Source organism: Misgurnus anguillicaudatus, chromosome 21 (assembly GCF_027580225.2).
Source record: "Misgurnus anguillicaudatus chromosome 21, ASM2758022v2, whole genome shotgun sequence".
Classification (NCBI taxonomy): domain Eukaryota; kingdom Metazoa; phylum Chordata; class Actinopteri; order Cypriniformes; family Cobitidae; genus Misgurnus; species Misgurnus anguillicaudatus.
Window position 1 is genome coordinate 21,940,068 of NC_073357.2, and position 22,141 is coordinate 21,962,208.

Sequence of the window (22,141 nt, forward strand, 5' to 3'; positions counted from 1 at the left end):
TTCCCGCATGCACGATTATGCCGTCTGGACGCGGAAATATGTACAACATCATCTGCCCTGACTGCAGCTGGGAGAGATCTGCTCTCCTGCGCGAGGACTAGGCCACCTGTGAGTGCTTTGGGATGAGGGTGGAGCCCACGGAAGCAGCGGTAGCTGCTCGTTGAGAAGAGTAAATGATACGTGCTTTCAAGTCACAAAGTCTCCAAAAACGCCAGAAAAAGTAGCTAGATTTGTCGCTAGTCGCTTTTTAAAAAATAAGTCGCTGAAGGGGTCTGAAAAATCGCTAAATCTAGCGACAAAGTCGCCAAGTTGGCAACACTGTTTACATGCACAAAATAAGTGGATAACTATCAAAAATCGGCTTTTTATAGAAAACTGTTTTCATGCGTTTACATGCAAATCAATTAACTAGCTACGCAGAACATATTGCTGAACATAATGTTCTGGATGGGGTATAGGAATGTAGGTAGGTATGTTGGTGCAGTAAAAGTTCTGTAAGTAAGCAGTAGTGACTTGAAGAGCGGCGTTACATGAGCCCTTTTGGGCTTCTGGAAGATAAGCCAAGCTGCTGCTTTCTGAACTAACTGGAGTGGTATGATTGACCGTCCAGGAAGGCCAGCAAAAAAGCTGGCATTGCAGTAGTCCTGCCTAGAGATTACCAGGGCCTGGATCAGAAGTTGTGCCGCATGCCCTGTAAGGAGTGGCCGCATCTTCCTAAAATTTGTATAACGCAAATCAGCACGACTGCGCTTGTCTTTGCAATGTAATCAGTGAATGACAGTTTGTCATCAAAGATGACACTGAGGTTTCTGGAAGTTTCGGAAGGATTAATGGTTGTGTTGCCAAGATGAATGGATATGTCGTGCTATATCTTAAGTTGTGCCGAAAATAGAAGCAGCTCAGTCTTAGCTAGGTTCAGCTGGAGGTGGTGTTTCTTTATCCAAGTCGATATGTGTTCTAAGCAGGCTGTAATGCGTGCGGGATCATCTGGGTAAAATGAAAAGAAGATCTGGGTGTCATCATAGCAGTCGTAGGAGAAGCCATGTGCCTGTATGATAGGTCCTAAGGATGTTGTGTAGATGGAGAAAAGGAGTGGACCAAACACTGATCCCTGAGGGACCTCAGTGACCATTTGGTAAGCTGTGGACAGCATGTCCCTCCATGGCACCCTGAAGGATCTTTCAGAGAGACACGATTTGAAACATTGGAGAGGAGTACCTGTGGTCCCTAGCGACTAGGGTGGCTAGTAGTATCTGATGATTGAATGTGTCAAAAGCTGCCGACAGGTCTAGCAGAATCAGAACCAAGGATTTGGATTCTGCCTTAGCGAGCCGTAATGTGAGACAGGAGCCATAATGTGAGACAGGTCTATAACTGTCCGTGAGTGAGGGGTTCAGTGTGGCTTTTCTAAGCAATGGAGTGACTAACGCCTGCTTAAACGTGGATGGAAATGTGCCGGTGAGCAGTGAGGTGTTGATGATATGTGCGAGTCAAACGAACCAGGCTTTGAGGGTCAAACGCACATCAGGTGCACCCTTAAGGGCTCGTTATAGTCGTGCGTAGGTCCAACGTCGGTTTTCGTATATACTTTTGCGTCGTCCTCCGTGTCGATGTGCAAACACATGCGCAAACACATGCGCAAACCGCTGGTAGGCAGTATCCACGCTTGTAACCACAGTAGCAGCGCGACCGTCAGAGAAGAAGAAGCTTGGCAAGTTAACCCACAAACGAAGAAGAAACAGCAACTTATTGTGTATAGCCGTTTCTCAATAGCAAGTACTCGGACTTGTGTCCTTCGTAGTTCGAACTTGCAAGTTCAGACTCGGAAGAACAAACTCCTGACGTGAATGCATTCTGGGAAACTTCGCTGTCATAAGTCCACACAAGTCTCTCCTGATGCATCCTCGATAAAATGGGCGGATCAAGAACACATCCCGGGATTTTATGTGAACTTGGGCTTGATGCGAACTTTGAATTGGAACAGTACTTGGGCACAAGTCCACAAGAACACAAGTACAGACAAGAACGCATATTGAGAAATGGCTTATGATTTGAGAAGATCAGCAATGATGGAAGTAAATAAACAGTGATTTTTGTTGCAGTTTGAGGTAAATCACTCCCCAACTTGGCTCATCTTTGTTTTCACCGTCGCAAACGGAAATACCTATGACGTAGTTTTTTTACCTGACGGGAGGGGTTCTGGTGGACCAATCACAGCGCTTGCGTTCCGCGTAGAACTGACGAGCTGTTAAAAATTTTGCGAGGTGCACGTCAGGCTACGCAGAGCTACGCACAGGCTACAGATAGCCTACACCGTAGCTACGGCGTAGAACTTACGCACGACTATAAATCGGGCTTTTGTAACTTCAGTGTCAGTCAGTGGAGAAAAAGGGAAAAATGGATGTGGGATATGAGTGTAGTGTGTCCTGAGGTTTGTGGTGTAGAAAATTGGTTGCTGATGGATTATGTTATGTTGATGAAAAAGTTAGCAAATGTCATCAGCTGACAATTAGGAAGTGGGTAAAGCGAGAGGGGGACAGAGGAGACTCAAACTCTAAACTAAAAAACAGGTGTGGTTATGTTTAATGACTTTGTGAATTGAGTTTAATGAGTGTGATGAGTTTAATAATTTTTCTAAGGAATATCTATACTGTTTCTCTACGTTCACATTAATTCATTGTCATTTCCTCAAAACTTAACCCACAATTTATGAGATCATGCTCTACTTAATTTTACATTTCAAGTTGTTTATTTTCTAATAAGCTCTTGCCCAAACCAATATTAAATTTAAGAGTGTGACAGGTGAACAGTTCAGCATTTGGTCCTCATGGCAGTTCATTTATCTCGTTGACAAATGTGTAATTATTGTACATTGTGACAAAATGGTAAAACTACTCACAAAAATGATCTTAGACAATTCTGGAGTGGCATAAGTAATTCTATTTTTAAATAACAACTGTATATTGAGATGTGGTGGAAATGACATTTGTTCATAGCAGGTCTGAAAAAATGTAAAATATTAACAATTTCTCTGGAAATCTAAGTTTGCCCTCTTACAGACCTTAAAACTAGACAAACTGTTTAAACTTATCAGACTGTGTTACGTGACTTTTGAGCAAGTTTTTAAATTTCAAATTCACAAGGCTAAAAGTGCCCCTAGTTGAAGAATCACCCATATATATATATATATATATATATATATATATATATATATATATATATATATATATATATATATATATATATATATATATATATATATATATATATATATATATGTATTTGCAGTTTAAGTACCAAAAACAATCTCTATATATTTTTTACAGCTCCTCGTTCAACCAGATACTGGTTGTTTTGGCCTGTAATGATATTTTTGAGCCTTCTGATACAGTAGGCCTGTTGTTTTATGAGTGAAATACATGGTTGAAATAACCTTACCCATGGAAGTACACTAAATATTAGTTTCGGTACACCAAATATTAGGTTAGCAAACAAAGAGACACAGAGACTAAAAGATTTCAACCTCACCATTTAACTTAATAAAAACACACCACCCTGCTGAAAAAATAATAAAACCATTACAGAAAATTCTAATGGTTTCCATTAAAATACCATTAGCTTTTTCCATTAAAACCACTATACTGTAGTGTGTTTTGGGCCATATTCCATTAGAACCAATACATAGAACCAATAGACCAATTTCGTGTTTGTAAACAGAGATGACGTTTTTTGCGGGCGGAGCCAAACTGGTTGCAGAAAGTGACTGCTCCACAGTAGGGTTGTGAAGTGTTTTAGCATTAAACCGTGATTTTTATGGATCCGGTGTTCTGTCAAAGTCTGATTCCCCTATGTTTCCCTTTAGTGCAATGTTTCTTATAGCGTTTTAATCACGTTACGTTTATTTTTTAGATAGATAAAAAGTTTAAATGGCTTGGCTACTGATATGCATGTATTTAATGTATATGTATTGTTCTTTTTTGCTAAATCAATTATTTTTACAGTCTGAATCGCTAAAGTACATATAAAAGCAATACTATCATGTATTATATATAATAGCGTTTATTAAATATTTCATAATTTTCCTGTTTTCTATTATTTCTTCCTTATATTTATCTTACGTGTTTGTTCTAAAACTATTATAAAAGAATTATGTTTAAACATACATTAAAAAGGCCTGTTTATATATTAATAACACTTTACATCATGTGTGTGTGTGTGTGTGTGTGTGTGTGTGTGTGTGTGTGTGCTATATTTATATATTTATTAAGTATGTCAACATAATAATTTTAGAACAAACAGGAAGAAGACATAAGCTAAGATATAAGGAAATAAAAAGAAATAATAGAAAATGAAAAATTATGAAATATTTAAACAAAATGTGATATTATTGCTTTTTCAGTATAAAAAACATTTATTCTGAATAAATTATAATTGTAACGTGATAAATACGCTATAAGAAACACATGAAGGGAACAGACTTCGACAGGACACCGGACATCTTCTCTACTTATTTTCTATTCTAATTATTAAAAGATTTCCATATGGTTTTCTCGCTCCATTCTGTCCGTTTAAGGGCTTATTGTAAACATCTACGTTTATCTTCAAATGATGTCTTCGACGATGGTATTCTATAAAATGAAAGCCATCTTTTTTGGCATTCTTATTCTGACACTTAACAGCACAACAGGACATTTTTTAGTGAGTTATCTTGCTCTTTTCACTCGTGTCTAATTCATTTCCACTGTTTTTCTGCAACCGCAGTGCGCGCGCAGCTTGCAGTGACGTAACTGTGACGTCTACTCTAAATTGGTCTATAGAATCAATAAATACCATTAGAGACCAACAAAGACCAATACACTGTAGCGTGTTTTGGGCCATATTCCAATAAAATTCCCAATAAAACCAATAGAATTTCTGGTTAATGATGACGTAGAGCAAGGACACAAGGACGCAAGATCGCTGAAGAACGCATATTGAGAAACAGCCAACGTGTTTCTGAGTCACAATTTTTAAAATTCACAGCTACTTCAAGCAAGCTGTGTGAATTTGACTGTGAAATGATACATACATCGCCCCTAGACATCAGTTATCATGATAAAAGCCATGAAATTTCAGATTTGACATTATGGGACCTTAAAATATACATATATATAAACATATTATAAACATACAGAAACCAGGTGGGCTGTAAATTCTTTAAATGACATAAGAGAAAAAGTTTGTGTTAACATGATGTTTCAGAATAATGCTTTTTGGAAAAATCTTGGAATGTTCTAAGCCATAAATACTGTAAGTGCATGTAAATGGGGTCAGTGGATGCTGGGCCTCTTCAGAACAGGAAACTATAATTCAAACTTTAATGGTCTTTCCACCATCAAGGTTATCTCATGCTGTAGACTATATTCCTTCCATATATGACTATACACTCAGAGCTTCTTATGTGCTTGTGTAATGCATTACACTATGAATAACACTGATATTACATTTATGTAAACAGTGCATGGCTTTTTATCTGGAGTTGATTGATATACTGTACCGAAGCTCTGTGTTTTCTTAAACCAGGGATGAGATGCTATAGCGTTTTTTTTCTTTTTGTTAGTGAATGTGATTGAAATCATGTTTATGTGTTGAATTTTTTTTTAAGTGTCAGTGCGTAAAAGTATAGTATTATTGTTTTGATTCTCAGCCTGCAAGCGGAAGAACTAAAAATAATACACATTGAAGTCCTTTCACACACACGCACACACATTTGCAATCATGCACAGTGTTGCCCTTCTCGGCTGACCCCCTTCAGTGTGAACCCCCCTTCTTCCTGTTGTATTTTTGGGAGACTGAGGGAGAGCGTGAGAAGAGAATGAGGTGGTCACTCTTACCAGTTTTTTTTTTTCTAAATACTCAGGCAAATTTATGCATGTTTGTTTTGTCATTCTTCTAGTATATAAAAAACATACTCTCCAGCTGTTAGGTTTTCAAAAAGTACACCTAAAGAGTTCATATTAGTACATTAACGGTACATATTGTTACCAAATGTATATACAGTACATCTGTACCATTTTGACAAATTTTTCTACATTTTTATTAAAGTATTATATGTGGAAATTGTTACATCACATCTCCATCAGAAACTTTTAAATGACTTAGTCAGGAGTTCAGAGGACAGATTAATTTTCACATTATCCTTCTTTTGATTAATTACTAATGTTTGGTAAACCATTATCATGACTGTTGCATAATGTTATATTAACACAAACCCCTAACCATTTACTCATTCCACATCACTTGTGTAAAACCAGTATTTGCATGGGCAAGTATTGCTAATATTTTTCACATAAAAATGTCTATAATGATCCACATCCATGCTGAACTTGAACCTCACCAAAAGCAAAATAATTTGACAATGCAAAAGTTTATTTTTTTAGAGGTGTGGTAAAGCATACAAGAGAAATTCTTATTCTTACTTGTTACTTTATCTTGTGGTTTTTAGTTGATGGTTTCCATATGTATATGTTTGACATGACGATATCAGTGCACAGACCTCAAACAATTAGTTAGTAACCACAAACCAGTCCAGCACAGAAAATCACTCCCACAGAAAAAAGCTAAGAAATCAAACAATTCTTAAATGGTGGCTGTTCAAACTGGACACATTAAACAAAGCAGAATGGCCAGAGGCCTGAGAAGAACCATTTAACCAGTTCCCTCATGGGGACTGCACAGTAAACAATCTCAATCTGTATACCAAAATGAAAGCTGTTTTTTCTCGCAAAAGTCATGTAGTGTAGCCCATTCATGAGTTACCCCACCAGAACATAGAAAAGCAATGACTTCTTTAAATATCACGAGATGTTAATGTCACAGGTCGGAGCGGACCACAGATGTTGTGAGTCTCGCCCCTCGCTAGTTTCTACCTCGAGGAGGTCCCAAGAACACCCCAATGACCAGACACACGAGAGAAGGTAAGTATAATTAAAACAAACTTTAAATTAGTTAAAAAGGTAAGTCGGGGAGGGGAAAGGGGATCTAAAAACAAACTCTCAGACCAGAGAGTATGAGCCGGGGATATTCGAACTTCGTCACGGAGAGCGCTCGGTTGAGTCTTCCCAGAAGATGCGCCTTTCTCACACGTGACTTTATCCACTGTTCCCAACTGATACTGATTTCTGTCTTACAGGTGGACGTCCCGTGGCGCCTTTCCTTTTTCCTGAGGCAAAGAGTGAGACACGGTAAGTAACACGTTGACTGGAGTGAGTACCTTGTGCCGCGGCGTCTGCTTCGGGGGCAGATGGAGTCGGACTTCTTTTAGGACGCAAAGAGGGTTAATATTCAGCTCTCAATGTACGCACAGAAAGGTAAGTATTTCGTTGCTGTAGATATGCAGCCAAGTAGGTGTCCCAGGTAAGTAGCTTGAATGTGCAGGAGTGGATGCGCAGGTATGACTGGACCTTCACAGGCACGTGTTCAGGAAGGACAACTGGATCTTCACTCTAGACATACAAGAATGTATTCACAGGTAAGTGGTTCTTAGCATTAGGCATACTTTCAGGTAAGTGGCTTTTAGCTCAGGCATACAGAGGCGTACTCTCAGGTAAGTGGTTTGTAGCTGTGGGCATACAGGTACGTGTTCAGAGGTAAGTAACTCTAGGTCTAGGCATACAGGTACGTGTGCAGAATCGATAACTGGGTCTTCTCTCTGGACATACAGGGGCGTATTCACAGGTAAGTGGCTCTTAGCTTTGGGGCATACAGGTACGTGTTCAGAGGTAAGTGACTCTTAGTCTGGCTCTACAGTGAATACACAAGAACACAGAAAGCATTCAACTCACAGACCCTCAAAGAGATGGACGACAGGCCTTGGCCTTGTTGGAGCTTGGGAAACTGGATGTGTTTCACCCAGCACTTGTGACTTCTTCACCGGGGCGGACTTCCCGGACCACGTTCAACGCGGTCACCTTTAATCGTAAGCAATACTCCCACAACGACTCAAAACCTTTGGCTCAAATCTGCAAAGCTAGTAGGAGACAGACTCACAGCATTACTTCACAATATATATAGCTTCAGTGAATGCAGGGAGAAAAGATACACCACCTCTTGACTTCGAACAAGGGTAAATGGGGGGGTATGGATCGGACACTGCTGCTTGTTGGACCTACCACGGCCACGGCCGCCACCACTGCACTGGGTGGGTTCAGGTCAGTTGTTTATACCAGGCCCGTGTGTAGACAAGTACCGGAGTCGAACGCTTCCCTCTCCTTTCTTCCAACCTACGGGACAAGAGATCTAGACAGGGGCGAACTTCTAGAAGGACTCCACAGTAGGAAAACATACACAGAGGTCACACAGTTGTTACTTCATACAGCAGGTAATACTTCCCAACGTTAGCGTCCTTTCCCACACTATTCACACTGTTCCTTACTTGTTGACGTTGCCTCACAACCTCCGGGTGGGGGAAAAGAGGGTCAGGAATTATAAGCGGGCGTACATAGAAAAGGTGGCCACTGCTAGCACAGGGTATACGTTCTCCTTAACAGAATTTCCTTCTTGGCCTAAAGAGTGAATGCAGACAACAGGGACACGGCACAGCACTGCAATCTTCAGGTGTACACACGTCAAAAACAGACTCACCCACTGCACTTCACACACTCTAGTGAATTAAGGTCGGCACTCTACGTTTGGGCCGAGCGTTCATCCAGGGAAGAATTGAACTCACTGACACAGCGAGTGGCCCAGAGTAAACGTCGCAGCCGCAGCAAGATAACGTCCTCCCAATCCAACTGGTATTCGGCTCGCCCACAAATCCCCGCAGCTTACACAACTCAAAGAAAATGTTGGTATTCCATATTCAAAGTAAGACACATAGATGTGATGGTAATTCAGTGTACTCACAACTCCGTTGATGTTATTTTCCTCTCCTTTCCTTCAGCTACTCACACAAACACAGCCGGAAGTGCGATATCCGCTTGACACCAGATCCTCTAGCAGCTCTTCAGGGTAAGCGATCTTTCCACAAAGGTAACACAGATCAACGAAGCTCTTTATACAACAAAGTTTCCCGTTCTCAAACCTGTATATTCCTGTCTGCCCAATCCTTCCGTTCGCTTTGCGAGTCTCCAAGTCCACAATACATCCGTCTCCTTTTCCTCTCCAAACGCCCCAATTGCTCCGTTCCACCCGCAGTATCTGCTGGAAATCAACTTCTTCTTCCTGTGTTTCTAATGCCCTCTTTATACGCCTCCTTCCTGTTGATTCGCCAATCGATGATCGGCACGCTCAGTGGCACACCTGTTGCCGATAATGCCCAAATTTAAGTCTCCCGGAGTTCCCGGAAGTGACTGGTGTTCGGGGAATAGCGTCCGGGCAGAACAAATTTTCCACCACTTTCGGTTCCGCCCCTTCAAAAAGTCACTTCGTGACATTAAGATAATGAATGTTTAATCAAGCAGCCATTGTCTTTGCATTTTGTAAAGAAATTGTGTGTTTGATGGCAAGTATGTGTGCACCTGGGCGTTACATTTGTTAGTGTTTTCAACTTAACAGCTCCTTACAAAAATAAGGATCATTGTTTATTTTCTCAGTGACTGCTGTGGTGTGTGTGGTGTAGAGATGCGCGGATGGGCTTTTATTTCATCCGCAACCGCATCACAAAACTCATCATCCGTCCGCCATCCATCCGCACCAACGTTTCTGACCAGTTTTCAAAACCGCACCCGCCCGCCATCCGCTGACTGGGCGATGCAAGGCGCTGCTGATGACAGCCGCTGCTGATGACAGCCGCGAGACTAGAAAGCCCTAGGATATAAGCAGTAAACTCAGGCTATGTTTACATTAATGCGTTTATCCTTTAAAATGCGTTACTTTTGCTACGTTTACGCCTTTCATCTACATCACCGTTTTCGACCCTCATAAACGGATTCGTTCGTCAACGCTGCAGACCCTGTTTTAGTTTAAGAAATCAGACGTTGCGCTGAGTGTAAATGTAGATGGAGTCTTATGTAAACAAACAGCTGGTGTTAACGTGACAGCGCATCATTTTCAAAGTAAAAATTATTTTATTCAGGTAAATGGAGGTTTGCAACGGAGGTTTTGACAAAAATAGTAAACATCTACCAACCAGCTATTATAAATGCTATATCGGATTGTTTTAACATGTATCATAATGTCTATTTTATATTTATGTTTGAGTATTGTTGGGTTTGAATATTGTTGTAATGTGTTTATGTTTTGTTTAATTTTAGTTAGCTTATTACGAAAGATAGACTGTAATTTTAAAAGCCATATAGGGCGTTGTAAAGGCCAATATGAAGGGAGAATTGTAATGGGTCAGACATTATTTTCGAGTTTAATTTAAGTTTTGTTTTCTACTTTAAAATGAATTTCGTTTCAGATAATTTGTCTCTTAATTTTAATCGATGTTTTGTTGATAAGTTTTGTGAATATAAATTAATAAAAACAATAAACTCAACGTCATTAATATTTAATGCTCGTTTAGCTAGCGAAGGACGTGCACGGACCTCGCACACATTTAAAAATTAATGCAATAAGAATTTCTGTAGGCTAAAGCTATACTTCACCTCTTACTATGTTTGATTGAAGTTTGCATTTGCTGAAATTTATTTTTGCTTCAAGTTCGTTTAGTACTGTTCACTTGAATGCTTTCTTTTTAAATCATAAAGACCAGTCTCCGATCGGCGCACATGACATGAGACAAAAATAAATAAATAGCCTAAATTAAACGCACAAATTACATAGTCTGCACTAGTGTCATCCTCCTGATTTACCACTTTGTAAAACTTATTCCAGGCAACCCTTTTCTGACCTTTTATTTCCTTTGTTTTTAATTCTCATTTTTTTGAGTTTGCCACGTACCTCCTTCGCCGGCGTTGATAAGAGCTGTGTCAAAATGCGTCCTCATTTCTCTGCGCTGTTAATGATAGAACGAATGGATCCTTAACATGCCGAGGCTATCCCAAACAATTAAAACCTTTATTAAATAAAAGTGTATTTAGAAAACTTTTTCTTGTCACTGTTTTAGTATTATAAGTTATGTTTTGTGTTAATATTATTCGGTTTATGTTGCGTATATTTCTAAGGTTGATTATTTGATATACTGTTGTTGAATAGTTTAATCTACATCAATGTGTCATGTTTTCTAAAATAAATTCATATTTTTCTGATTACATATTTATTTTAATAAGTCAGAAATGTCTCCGCTGTTTATTGCTGACAGGCGCGATGGGCGCTACTGGGGGCGCGTGCAAAAGGTGACCCAAATTATGGGTCCTCTGAAGGCTAGACCGTCTCATTTCAGTTCTCTTCGCGAACTTTTGAGCCTGCCACCTTGATAGACATAATGCTCACCTTTAAGGTCGTATGCTTTGAAGAACAAAGCTAATAACAAGCAGTCGATCCGCCACCCGCCCGAATTTAATTAAAATATTATTTTTCGTCATGTCATCCGCCCGATCCGCGGTTTATCCGCGGAGTCCGCGGCTGTAACCGCCAACCGCGCATCTCTAGTGTGGTGCAATTACATCATGCAATCTACTTGTTATAAACATTTGCTTCTTCTGTTTAAAACACATCTGTCTTAATAAACTCAGACCCCTTACTGCATGATTCTGTGTTTCATGACAAGTACGTTGCAGTAGAGAATATAATGTATATATGTACACAGCAGTATGTATGTATGTACAATTTATGGCTATGGAGCATAAAATGTGGATGCATTGTTAGTATAGCCTATATACAAGAAGATTCAAAAGTTATCAGGGGATGTAGCTTTTTATAACGAACACAAAAGTGGTACCTCAAAGGCACATATCTGACAACTTTTGTACCTTTTATCTGAGAATTTTTGAATGCATATATTGTCAATTGTACAGTGTGTATTTACTGTTTTTGGCATCATGCTGTGGCAATCACTGCTTTTATTTTTTTTAAGTTGCACTTTTCTTTGTATGTGTTTGAGAGTGTTAATAAGCACCTCAGTGCCACCTACAGTGACAGCGCAAGAGACAAAGATCTCGGGCCATGTAAGAAGCTGATAACTCCACCAGAACCCACCTCGACATTTAACACCAGGGAACCAACTTTGAAGGAAGTTGTAGAAATCGTCAAGGCTGCTAGAACCGGCTCGGCACCAGGCCCGAGTGGAGTGCCGTACGTCGTCTATAAGAGGTGTCCCAGACTCTTGAAGAGGTTATGGAAACTGATTAAGGTCATCTGGAGGAGAGGGAAGGTGGCGCAGCAGTGGCGACATGCAGAGGGTGTCTGGATCCCGAAGGAGGAGAGCTCGAGCACCATCGAGCAGTTCAGAGTCATCTCGCTCCTTAGTGTTGAGTGCAAGATCTTCTTCAGCATTCTTGCCCGACGCCTGACAGACTTTCTCCTGTGGAATGCATATATTGATACCTCTGTGCAGAAGGGGGGAGTCCCAAAGATTCCAGGATGCATTGAGCATACAGGAGTTGTCACCCAGCTGTTACGTGAAGCACGTGAAGGCAAAGGGGATCTTGCAATCCTCTGGCTTGATCTTGCCAATGCCTACGGGTCAATCCCGCATAGACTGGTAGAAACCTCACTCGACCGACATTACGTTCCAGACAAAATCAAGAACCTCATACTGGACTATTACAACTCCTTCAGTTTGAGAGTCACCTCAGGAGCGGAAAAATCTGCATTTCATCGGCTGGAGAAGGGCATTATCACTGGATGTACAATTTCTGTGATATTGTTTGCCTTGGCAATGAATATGCTGGTGAAGTCAGCAGAGGTGGAGTGCAGAGGCCCAATTACCAAGTCAGGCATACGGCAGCCCCCCATCAGAGCATTCATGGATGATCTGACGGTGACCACAACATCAGTCCCGGGGTGCAGATGGATCCTCCAAGGGCTCGAGCACCTCATCAAATGGGCTCGGATGGACTTTAAGCCAGCCAAGTCCAGGTCCCTGGTAGTGAGGAAAGGTAAGGTTACAGACCAGTTCCGTTTCACACTAGGAGGGATCCAGATAACATCTGTTCGAGAAAAGCAGGTCAAGAGCCTAGGCAAGATCTATGACTGTTCCCTGAAGGACACCGCAGCAATTCAGACGACCACTAACCAGTTGGGAAGCTGGCTGATGGCTGTGGACAAGTCAGGTCTGCCAGGTAAATATAAAGCCTGGATTTACCAGCATGGCATCCTGCCCCGACTGCTCTGGCCATTGCTGGTCTATGATGTTCCAATCACCACCGTTGAAGGCTTTGAGAGGAAAGTCAGCAGTTTCCTGCGGAAGTGGCTAGGGCTACCAAGGAGTCTCAGTGACATTGCCTTGTACGGTAGGAAGAACAAGCTAAAACTGCCTTTCAGTAGTTTGAAGGAAGAGTTCATGGTAACCAGAGCAAGAGAGGTGCTACTTTACAGAGACTCCAGTGACATCAAAGTCTCTTCAGCAGGCATAGAGGTTAGAACTGGCAGGAAGTGGAAGGCCCATGAGGCAGTAGAGCAGGCTGAGTCACGGCTGTGACATGGCGAGCTGGTAGGAGTGGTGGCATCTGGACGGGCAGGACTCGGGAGCAACCCAACACCTCGCTTTAACAAGGCCCAGGGAAAAGAAAAGCGGCAGCTGATTCAAGATGAGGTCCGAGCAGGGGAGGAGGAATCCCGCGGCAGCAGAGCAGTAGGGATGCGGCAGCAGGGGGCATGGACCCGATGGGAGCAGGCGGCGGAGCGAATTATATCATGGGCAGAATTGTGGAAGTCGGAGCCACACCGAATCAAATTTTTGGTTGAGTCTGTCTATGATGTCCTCCCTAGCCCATCCAATCTATTTCGCTGGGGCTTGTCAGATACACCTTTGTGCTCACTCTGCAAGAGAGGAGGATCATTGGAGCACATCTTGAGCTGCTGTCCCAAAGCACTGGGGGATGGGCGGTACCGTTGGCGCCACGACCAAGTGCTGAAGGCCATAGCAGAGGTTATCAGCACTGGGATCATAGACAGCAGACACCAGCGACCAATAAGGCAGAACATCACCTTTGTTAAAGCCGGGGAGAAGCCACATCAGCGCATGAAACAAACAGGGGGGCTGCTCGCAACAGCACAGGACTGGCAGCTGAATGTCGACCTAGGGAGACAGCTCAAATTCCCAGAGAACATTGCAGTGACCACGCTCAGGCCAGACATAGTCCTGGTGTCGGAAAAAACACGGCAAGTGGTCCTGCTGGAGTTGACGGTCCCCTGGGAAGACCGGATGGAGGAGGCGTTTGAGAGGAAGAGGGCAAAATATGAGGAACTGGCAGCCGAATGCCGAAGCAGGGGGTGGAGGACAAGATGCAATCCCATCGAGGTTGGGTGTAGAGGATTTGTCGGCCAGTCACTCATCAGGGCCCTCAAGATGCTTGGAGTGAAGGGACTGCACAGTAGGAAAGCCATTAAGAACATCACGGACGTCGCTGAAAAGGCGTCAAGATGGCTGTGGATCAAGCGGGGTGATGCGTGGATCATACAAGCTACTCAGACACAAGCCAGGGTCTGATCAACCTTGGCTGGGTCGCCTGGGCGAGGGTGTATGATGTTGTGAGACCCGAAACACCCAATGAACCCAGGATACATCACTGATGATGTGTCTGAGTTGCACCAGAGGTGTATTGCAAAACTATTTCAACTGGTGAAGCCAGTGACCTCCGGGAACAGTCCGGATGACAACCATGAAAAGTATGGAGACTGCTGGAGAGACAGCTGGCAACTGGGAAGACAGTAAAAACCGGGGCAGCGAGGGTCAGCAACCCAGACTGCAGCTTCCGTGAGGATGCACCCATTAAAAGCTACGAAAACCCCTAATGAATTATACACCCAGGGGTGCCCGAGAGGGGGGGAGAATGAGCACCCCAACAGGACGGATATACAGGTAATGACCAATGCTTATGGAGAAACGACAATGAGTGCAGCCTGCATATGTGGCAAAGTCTGCAAGAACCGGCATGGCCTGAAGATCCACCAGGCCAAAATGAAATGCTTGAGGGAGAAGCAAGTGGTGCAACGCACAGGTCTAGCACCTGGTGAGACGCAGGAGGAGCCCGGCCCGGAGTCACCCCACAGTGCCCAGAACCTCCACGCCCCACAAGCCTCAACCCAAATCAGACATTCCGAACACCGCCGGGTCAAGTGGCCTGCTGCAAACAAGGAGGGAGAGTGGCTCAAGTTTGATGAGGACCTGAACCAAGTCCTTGAAGCTACTGTGAGGGGGAATGCAGACCAGAAGTTGAGAGCTATGTCAACAATGATCATTAGCATCGGAGCTGAAAGGTTTGGCGTTAAGAAACATCAACTGGCCAGAAGTGTGGCAGAGCCAAACCGACGGGAAGTCAAGATCAGCCAGCTAAGGAGTGAGCTCAGACTGCTTAGGCGGCAATTTAAGGCGGCAAAGGATGAGGAAAAGGCTGGTTTGGCAGAACTCCGCCACACCCTAAGGAAAAGGCTAACCACCCTCCGGCGAGCGGAGTGGCATAGGAGGCGGGGTAAGGAGAGAGCCAGGAAACGCGTCGCCTTTATCTCTAACCCGTTTGGTTTTACAAAGAAGATCCTCGGGCAGAAAAGAAGTGGCCAGCTCGAGTGCACTGAAGAAGAGGTTAATAAGCACCTCAGTGCCACCTACAGTGACAGCGCAAGAGACAAAGATCTCGGGCCATGTAAGAAGCTGATAACTCCGCCAGAACCCACCTCGACATTTAACACCAGGGAACCAACTTTGAAGGAAGTTGTAGAAATCGTCAAGGCTGCTAGAACCGGCTCGGCACCAGGCCCGAGTGGAGTGCCGTACGTCGTCTATAAGAGGTGTCCCAGACTCTTGAAGAGGTTATGGAAACTGATTAAGGTCATCTGGAGGAGAGGGAAGGTGGCGCAGCAGTGGCGACATGCAGAGGGTGTCTGGATCCCGAAGGAGGAGAGCTCGAGCACCATCGAGCAGTTCAGAGTCATCTCGCTCCTTAGTGTTGAGTGCAAGATCTTCTTCAGCATTCTTGCCCGACGCCTGACAGACTTCCTCCTGAGGAATGCATATATTGATACCTCTGTGCAGAAGGGGGGAGTCCCAAAGATTCCAGGATGCATTGAGCTTGATCTTGCCAATGTCTACGGGTCAATCCCGCATAGACTGGTAGAAACCTCACTCGACCGACATTACGTTCCAGACAAAATCAAGAACCTCATACTGGACTATTACAACTCCTTCAGTTTGAGAGTCACCTCAGGAGCGGAAAAATCTGCATTTCATCGGCTGGAGAAGGGCATTATCACTGGATGTACAATTTCTGTGATATTGTTTGCCTTGGCAATGAATATGCTGGTGAAGTCAGCAGAGGTGGACTGCAGAGGCCCAATTACCAAGTCAGGCATACGGCAGCCCCCCATCAGAGCATTCATGGATGATCTGACGGTGACCACAACATCAGTCCCGGGGTGCAGATGGATCCTCCAAGGGCTCGAGCACCTCATCAAATGGGCTCGGATGGACTTTAAGCCAGCCAAGTCCAGGTCCCTGGTAGTGAGGAAAGGTAAGGTTACAGACCAGTTCCGTTTCACACTAGGAGGGATCCAGATAACATCTGTTCGAGAAAAGCCAGTCAAGAGCCTAGGCAAGATCTATGACTGTTCCCTGAAGGACACCGCAGCAATTCAGACGACCACTAACCAGTTGGGAAGCTGGCTGATGGCTGTGGACAAGTCAGGTCTGCCAGGTAAATATAAAGCCTGGATTTACCAGCATGGCATCCTGCCCCGACTGCTCTGGCCATTGCTGGTCTATGATGTTCCAATCACCACCGTTGAAGGCTTTGAGAGGAAAGTCAGCAGTTTCCTGCGGAAGTGGCTAGGGCTACCAAGGAGTCTCAGTGACATTGCCTTGTACGGTAGGAAGAACAAGCTAAAACTGCCTTTCAGTAGTTTGAAGGAAGAGTTCATGGTAACCAGAGCAAGAGAGGTGCTACTTTACAGAGACTCCAGTGACATCAAAGTCTCTTCAGCAGGCATAGAGGTTAGAACTGGCAGGAAGTGGAAGGCCCATGAGGCAGTAGAGCAGGCTGAGTCACGGCTGCGACATGGCGAGCTGGTAGGAGTGGTGGCATCTGGACGGGCAGGACTCGGGAGCAACCCAACACCTCGCTTTAACAAGGCCCAGGGAAAAGAAAAGCGGCAGCTGATTCAAGATGAGGTCCGAGCAGGGGAGGAGGAATCCCGCGGCAGCAGAGCAGTAGGGATGCGGCAGCAGGGGGCATGGACCCGATGGGAGCAGGCGGCGGAGCGAAGGATATCATGGGCAGAATTGTGGAAGTCGGAGCCACACCGAATCAAATTTTTGGTTGAGTCTGTCTATGATGTCCTCCCTAGCCCATCCAATCTATTTCGCTGGGGCTTGTCAGATACACCTTTGTGCTCACTCTGCAAGAGAGGAGGATCATTGGAGCACATCTTGAGCTGCTGTCCCAAAGCACTGGGGGATGGGCGGTACCGTTGGCGCCACGACCAAGTGCTGAAGGCCATAGCAGAGGTTATCAGCACTGGGATCATAGACAGCAGACACCAGCGACCAATAAGGCAGAACATCACCTTTGTTAAAGCCGGGGAGAAGCCACATCAGCGCATGGAACAAACAGGGGGGCTGCTCGCAACAGCACAGGACTGGCAGCTGAATGTCGACCTAGGGAGACAGCTCAAATTCCCAGAGAACATTGCAGTGACCACGCTCAGGCCAGACATAGTCCTGGTGTCGGAAAAAACACGGCAAGTGGTCCTGCTGGAGTTGACGGTCCCCTGGGAAGACCGGATGGAGGAGGCGTTTGAGAGGAAGAGGGCAAAATATGAGGAACTGGCAGCCGAATGCCGAAGCAGGGGGTGGAGGACAAGATGCAATCCCATCGAGGTTGGGTGTAGAGGATTTGTCGGCCAGTCACTCATCAGGGCCCTCAAGATGCTTGGAGTGAAGGGACTGCACAGTAGGAAAGCCATTAAGAACATCACGGACGTCGCTGAAAAGGCGTCAAGATGGCTGTGGATCAAGCGGGGTGATGCGTGGATCATACAAGCTACTCAGACACAAGCCAGGGTCTGATCAACCCTGGCTGGGTCGCCTGGGCGAGGGTGTATGATGTTGTGAGACCCGAAACACCCAATGAACCCAGGATACATCACTGATGATGTGTCTGAGTTGCACCAGAGGTGTATTGCAAAACTATTTCAACTGGTGAAGCCAGTGACCTCCGGGAACAGTCCGGATGACAACCATGAAAAGTATGGAGACTGCTGGAGAGACAGCTGGCAACTGGGAAGACAGTAAAAACCGGGGCAGCGAGGGTCAGCAACCCAGACTGCAGCTTCCGTGAGGATGCACCCATTAAAAGCTACGAAAACCCCTAATGAATTATACACCCAGGGGTGCCCGAGAGGGGGGGAGAATGAGCACCCCAACAGGACGGATATACAGGTAATGACCAATGCTTATGGAGAAACGACAATGAGTGCAGCCTGCATATGTGGCAAAGTCTGCAAGAACCGGCATGGCCTGAAGATCCACCAGGCCAAAATGAAATGCTTGAGGGAGAAGCAAGTGGTGCAACGCACAGGTCTAGCACCTGGTGAGACGCAGGAGGAGCCCGGCCCGGAGTCACCCCACAGTGCCCAGAACCTCCACGCCCCACAAGCCTCAACCCAAATCAGACATTCCGAACACCGCCGGGTCAAGTGGCCTGCTGCAAACAAGGAGGGAGAGTGGCTCAAGTTTGATGAGGACCTGAACCAAGTCCTTGAAGCTACTGCGAGGGGGAATGCAGACCAGAAGTTGAGAGCTATGTCAACAATGATCATTAGCATCGGAGCTGAAAGGTTTGGCGTTAAGAAACATCAACTGGCCAGAAGTGTGGCAGAGCCAAACCGACGGGAAGTGAAGATCAGCCAGCTAAGGAGTGAGCTCAGACTGCTTAGGCGGCAGTTTAAGGCGGCAAGGGATGAGGAAAAGGCTGGTTTGGCAGAACTCCGCCACACCCTAAGGAAAAGGCTAACCACCCTCCGGCGAGCGGAGTGGCATAGGAGGCGGGGTAAGGAGAGAGCCAGGAAACGCGTCGCCTTTATCTCTAACCCGTTTGGTTTTACAAAGAAGATCCTCGGGCAGAAAAGAAGTGGCCAGCTCGAGTGCACTGAAGAAGAGGTTAATAAGCACCTCAGTGCCACCTACAGTGACAGCGCAAGAGACAAAGATCTCGGGCCATGTAAGAAGCTGATAACTCCGCCAGAACCCACCTCGACATTTAACACCAGGGAACCAACTTTGAAGGAAGTTGTAGAAATCGTCAAGGCTGCTAGAACCGGCTCGGCACCAGGCCCGAGTGGAGTGCCGTACGTCGTCTATAAGAGGTGTCCCAGACTCTTGAAGAGGTTATGGAAACTGATTAAGGTCATCTGGAGGAGAGGGAAGGTGGCGCAGCAGTGGCGACATGCAGAGGGTGTCTGGATCCCGAAGGAGGAGAGCTCGAGCACCATCGAGCAGTTCAGAGTCATCTCGCTCCTTAGTGTTGAGTACAAGATCTTCTTCAGCATTCTTGCCCGACGCCTGACAGACTTCCTCCTGAGGAATGCATATATTGATACCTCTGTGCAGAAGGGGGGAGTCCCAAAGATTCCAGGATGCATTGAGCATACAGGAGTTGTCACCCAGCTGTTACGTGAAGCACGTGAAGGCAAAGGGGATCTTGCAATCCTCTGGCTTGATCTTGCCAATGCCTACGGGTCAATCCCGCATAGACTGGTAGAAACCTCACTCGACCGACATTACGTTCCAGACAAAATCAAGAACCTCATACTGGACTATTACAACTCCTTCAGTTTGAGAGTCACCTCAGGAGCGGAAAAATCTGCATTTCATCGGCTGGAGAAGGGCATTATCACTGGATGTACAATTTCTGTGATATTGTTTGCCTTGGCAATGAATATGCTGGTGAAGTCAGCAGAGGTGGAGTGCAGAGGCCCAATTACCAAGTCAGGCATACGGCAGCCCCCCATCAGAGCATTCATGGATGATCTGACGGTGACCACAACATCAGTCCCGGGGTGCAGATGGATCCTCCAAGGGCTCGAGCACCTCATCAAATGGGCTCGGATGGACTTTAAGCCAGCCAAGTCCAGGTCCCTGGTAGTGAGGAAAGGTAAGGTTACAGACCAGTTCCGTTTCACACTAGGAGGGATCCAGATACCATCTGTTCGAGAAAAGCCAGTCAAGAGCCTAGGCAAGATCTATGACTGTTCCCTGAAGGACACCGCAGCAATTCAGACGACCACTAACCAGTTGGGAAGCTGGCTGATGGCTGTGGACAAGTCAGGTCTGCCAGGTAAATATAAAGCCTGGATTTACCAGCATGGCATCCTGCCCCGACTGCTCTGGCCATTGCTGGTCTATGATGTTCCAATCACCACCGTTGAAGGCTTTGAGAGGAAAGTCAGCGGTTTCCTGCGGAAGTGGCTAGGGCTACCAAGGAGTCTCAGTGACATTGCCTTGTACGGTAGGAAGAACAAGCTAAAACTGCCTTTCAGTAGTTTGAAGGAAGAGTTCATGGTAACCAGAGCAAGAGAGGTGCTACTTTACAGAGACTCCAGTGACATCAAAATCTCTTCAGCAGGCATAGAGGTTAGAACTGGCAGGAAGTGGAAGGCCCATGAGGCAGTAGAGCAGGCTGAGTCACGGCTGCGACATGGCGAGCTGGTAGGAGTGGTGGCATCTGGACGGGCAGGACTCGGGAGCAACCCAACACCTCGCTTTAACAAGGCCCAGGGAAAAGAAAAGCGGCAGCTGATTCAAGATGAGGTCCGAGCAGGGGAGGAGGAATCCCGCGGCAGCAGAGCAGTAGGGATGCGGCAGCAGGGGGCATGGACCCGATGGGAGCAGGCGGCGGAGCGAAGGATATCATGGGCAGAATTGTGGAAGTCGGAGCCACACCGAATCAAATTTTTGGTTGAGTCTGTCTATGATGTCCTCCCTAGCCCATCCAATCTATTTCGCTGGGGCTTGTCAGATACACCTTTGTGCTCACTCTGCAAGAGAGGAGGATCATTGGAGCACATCTTGAGCTGCTGTCCCAAAGCACTGGGGGATGGGCGGTACCGTTGGCGCCACGACCAAGTGCTGAAGGCCATAGCAGAGGTTATCAGCACTGGGATCATAGACAGCAGACACCAGCGACCAATAAGGCAGAACATCACCTTTGTTAAAGCCGGGGAGAAGCCACATCAGCGCATGAAACAAACAGGGGGGCTGCTCGCAACAGCACAGGACTGGCAGCTGAATGTCGACCTAGGGAGACAGCTCAAATTCCCAGAGAACATTGCAGTGACCACGCTCAGGCCAGACATAGTCCTGGTGTCGGAAAAAACACGGCAAGTGGTCCTGCTGGAGTTGACGGTCCCCTGGGAAGACCGGATGGAGGAGGCGTTTGAGAGGAAGAGGGCAAAATATGAGGAACTGGCAGCCGAATGCCGAAGCAGGGGGTGGAGGACAAGATGCAATCCCATCGAGGTTGGGTGTAGAGGATTTGTCGGCCAGTCACTCATCAGGGCCCTCAAGATGCTTGGAGTGAAGGGACTGCACAGTAGGAAAGCCATTAAGAACATCACGGACGTCGCTGAAAAGGCGTCAAGATGGCTGTGGATCAAGCGGGGTGATGCGTGGATCATACAAGCTACTCAGACAAAAGCCAGGGTCTGATCAACTCTGGCTGGGTCGCCTGGGCGAGGGTGTATGATGTTGTGAGACCCGAAACACCCAATGAACCCAGGATACATCACTGATGATGTGTCTGAGTTGCACCAGAGGTGTATTGCAAAACTATATAAATATAAGGCCATGCACAAAGTGATGTGAAACGTATTGCGTAATCTTTGTTGTTGTTTGCGTGAACAGTCATGTTTTCTTAAATAAACCTTTTATGATGTTTCTCACTTGAGGTTCTTCTTATGTTATAAATGATATGGTCTGTCTTAAAGCCCCCCCCAACCTAGAAAATGCACTTTTAAATGTGTTACTAGCAGAAAATGAGTCGTGTGTGCAGAAACATCCTGTTCTTATACAAATCCATCTATTCTTATTTGTGTAATCTCCTTTAAGTCGAGACAGTCACACAAA

At 45.5% G+C, this 22,141-nt stretch overlaps 2 protein-coding genes and 1 pseudogene across 2 annotated transcripts; all 3 read left to right on the forward strand.

Annotated features, from left to right (window-relative positions):
* Window positions 1–8,118: 8,118 nt before the first annotated feature.
* On the forward strand, window positions 8,119–14,552 carry LOC141352817 (uncharacterized; annotated as a pseudogene).
* A 3-nt stretch (window positions 14,553–14,555) lies between these two features.
* Window positions 14,556–18,093, forward strand: LOC141353324 (uncharacterized). Its single transcript, XM_073859829.1, has one exon. The coding sequence runs from the start codon at window positions 14,789–14,791 to the stop codon at window positions 18,083–18,085; it is 3,297 nt and encodes a 1,098-aa protein (XP_073715930.1). The 5' UTR covers window positions 14,556–14,788; the 3' UTR covers window positions 18,086–18,093.
* A 265-nt stretch (window positions 18,094–18,358) lies between these two features.
* Window positions 18,359–21,826, forward strand: LOC141353323 (uncharacterized). The gene has a single exon (XM_073859828.1). The coding sequence runs from the start codon at window positions 18,359–18,361 to the stop codon at window positions 21,722–21,724; it is 3,366 nt and encodes a 1,121-aa protein (XP_073715929.1). The 3' UTR covers window positions 21,725–21,826.
* The last annotated feature ends 315 nt before the right edge of the window (window positions 21,827–22,141 follow it).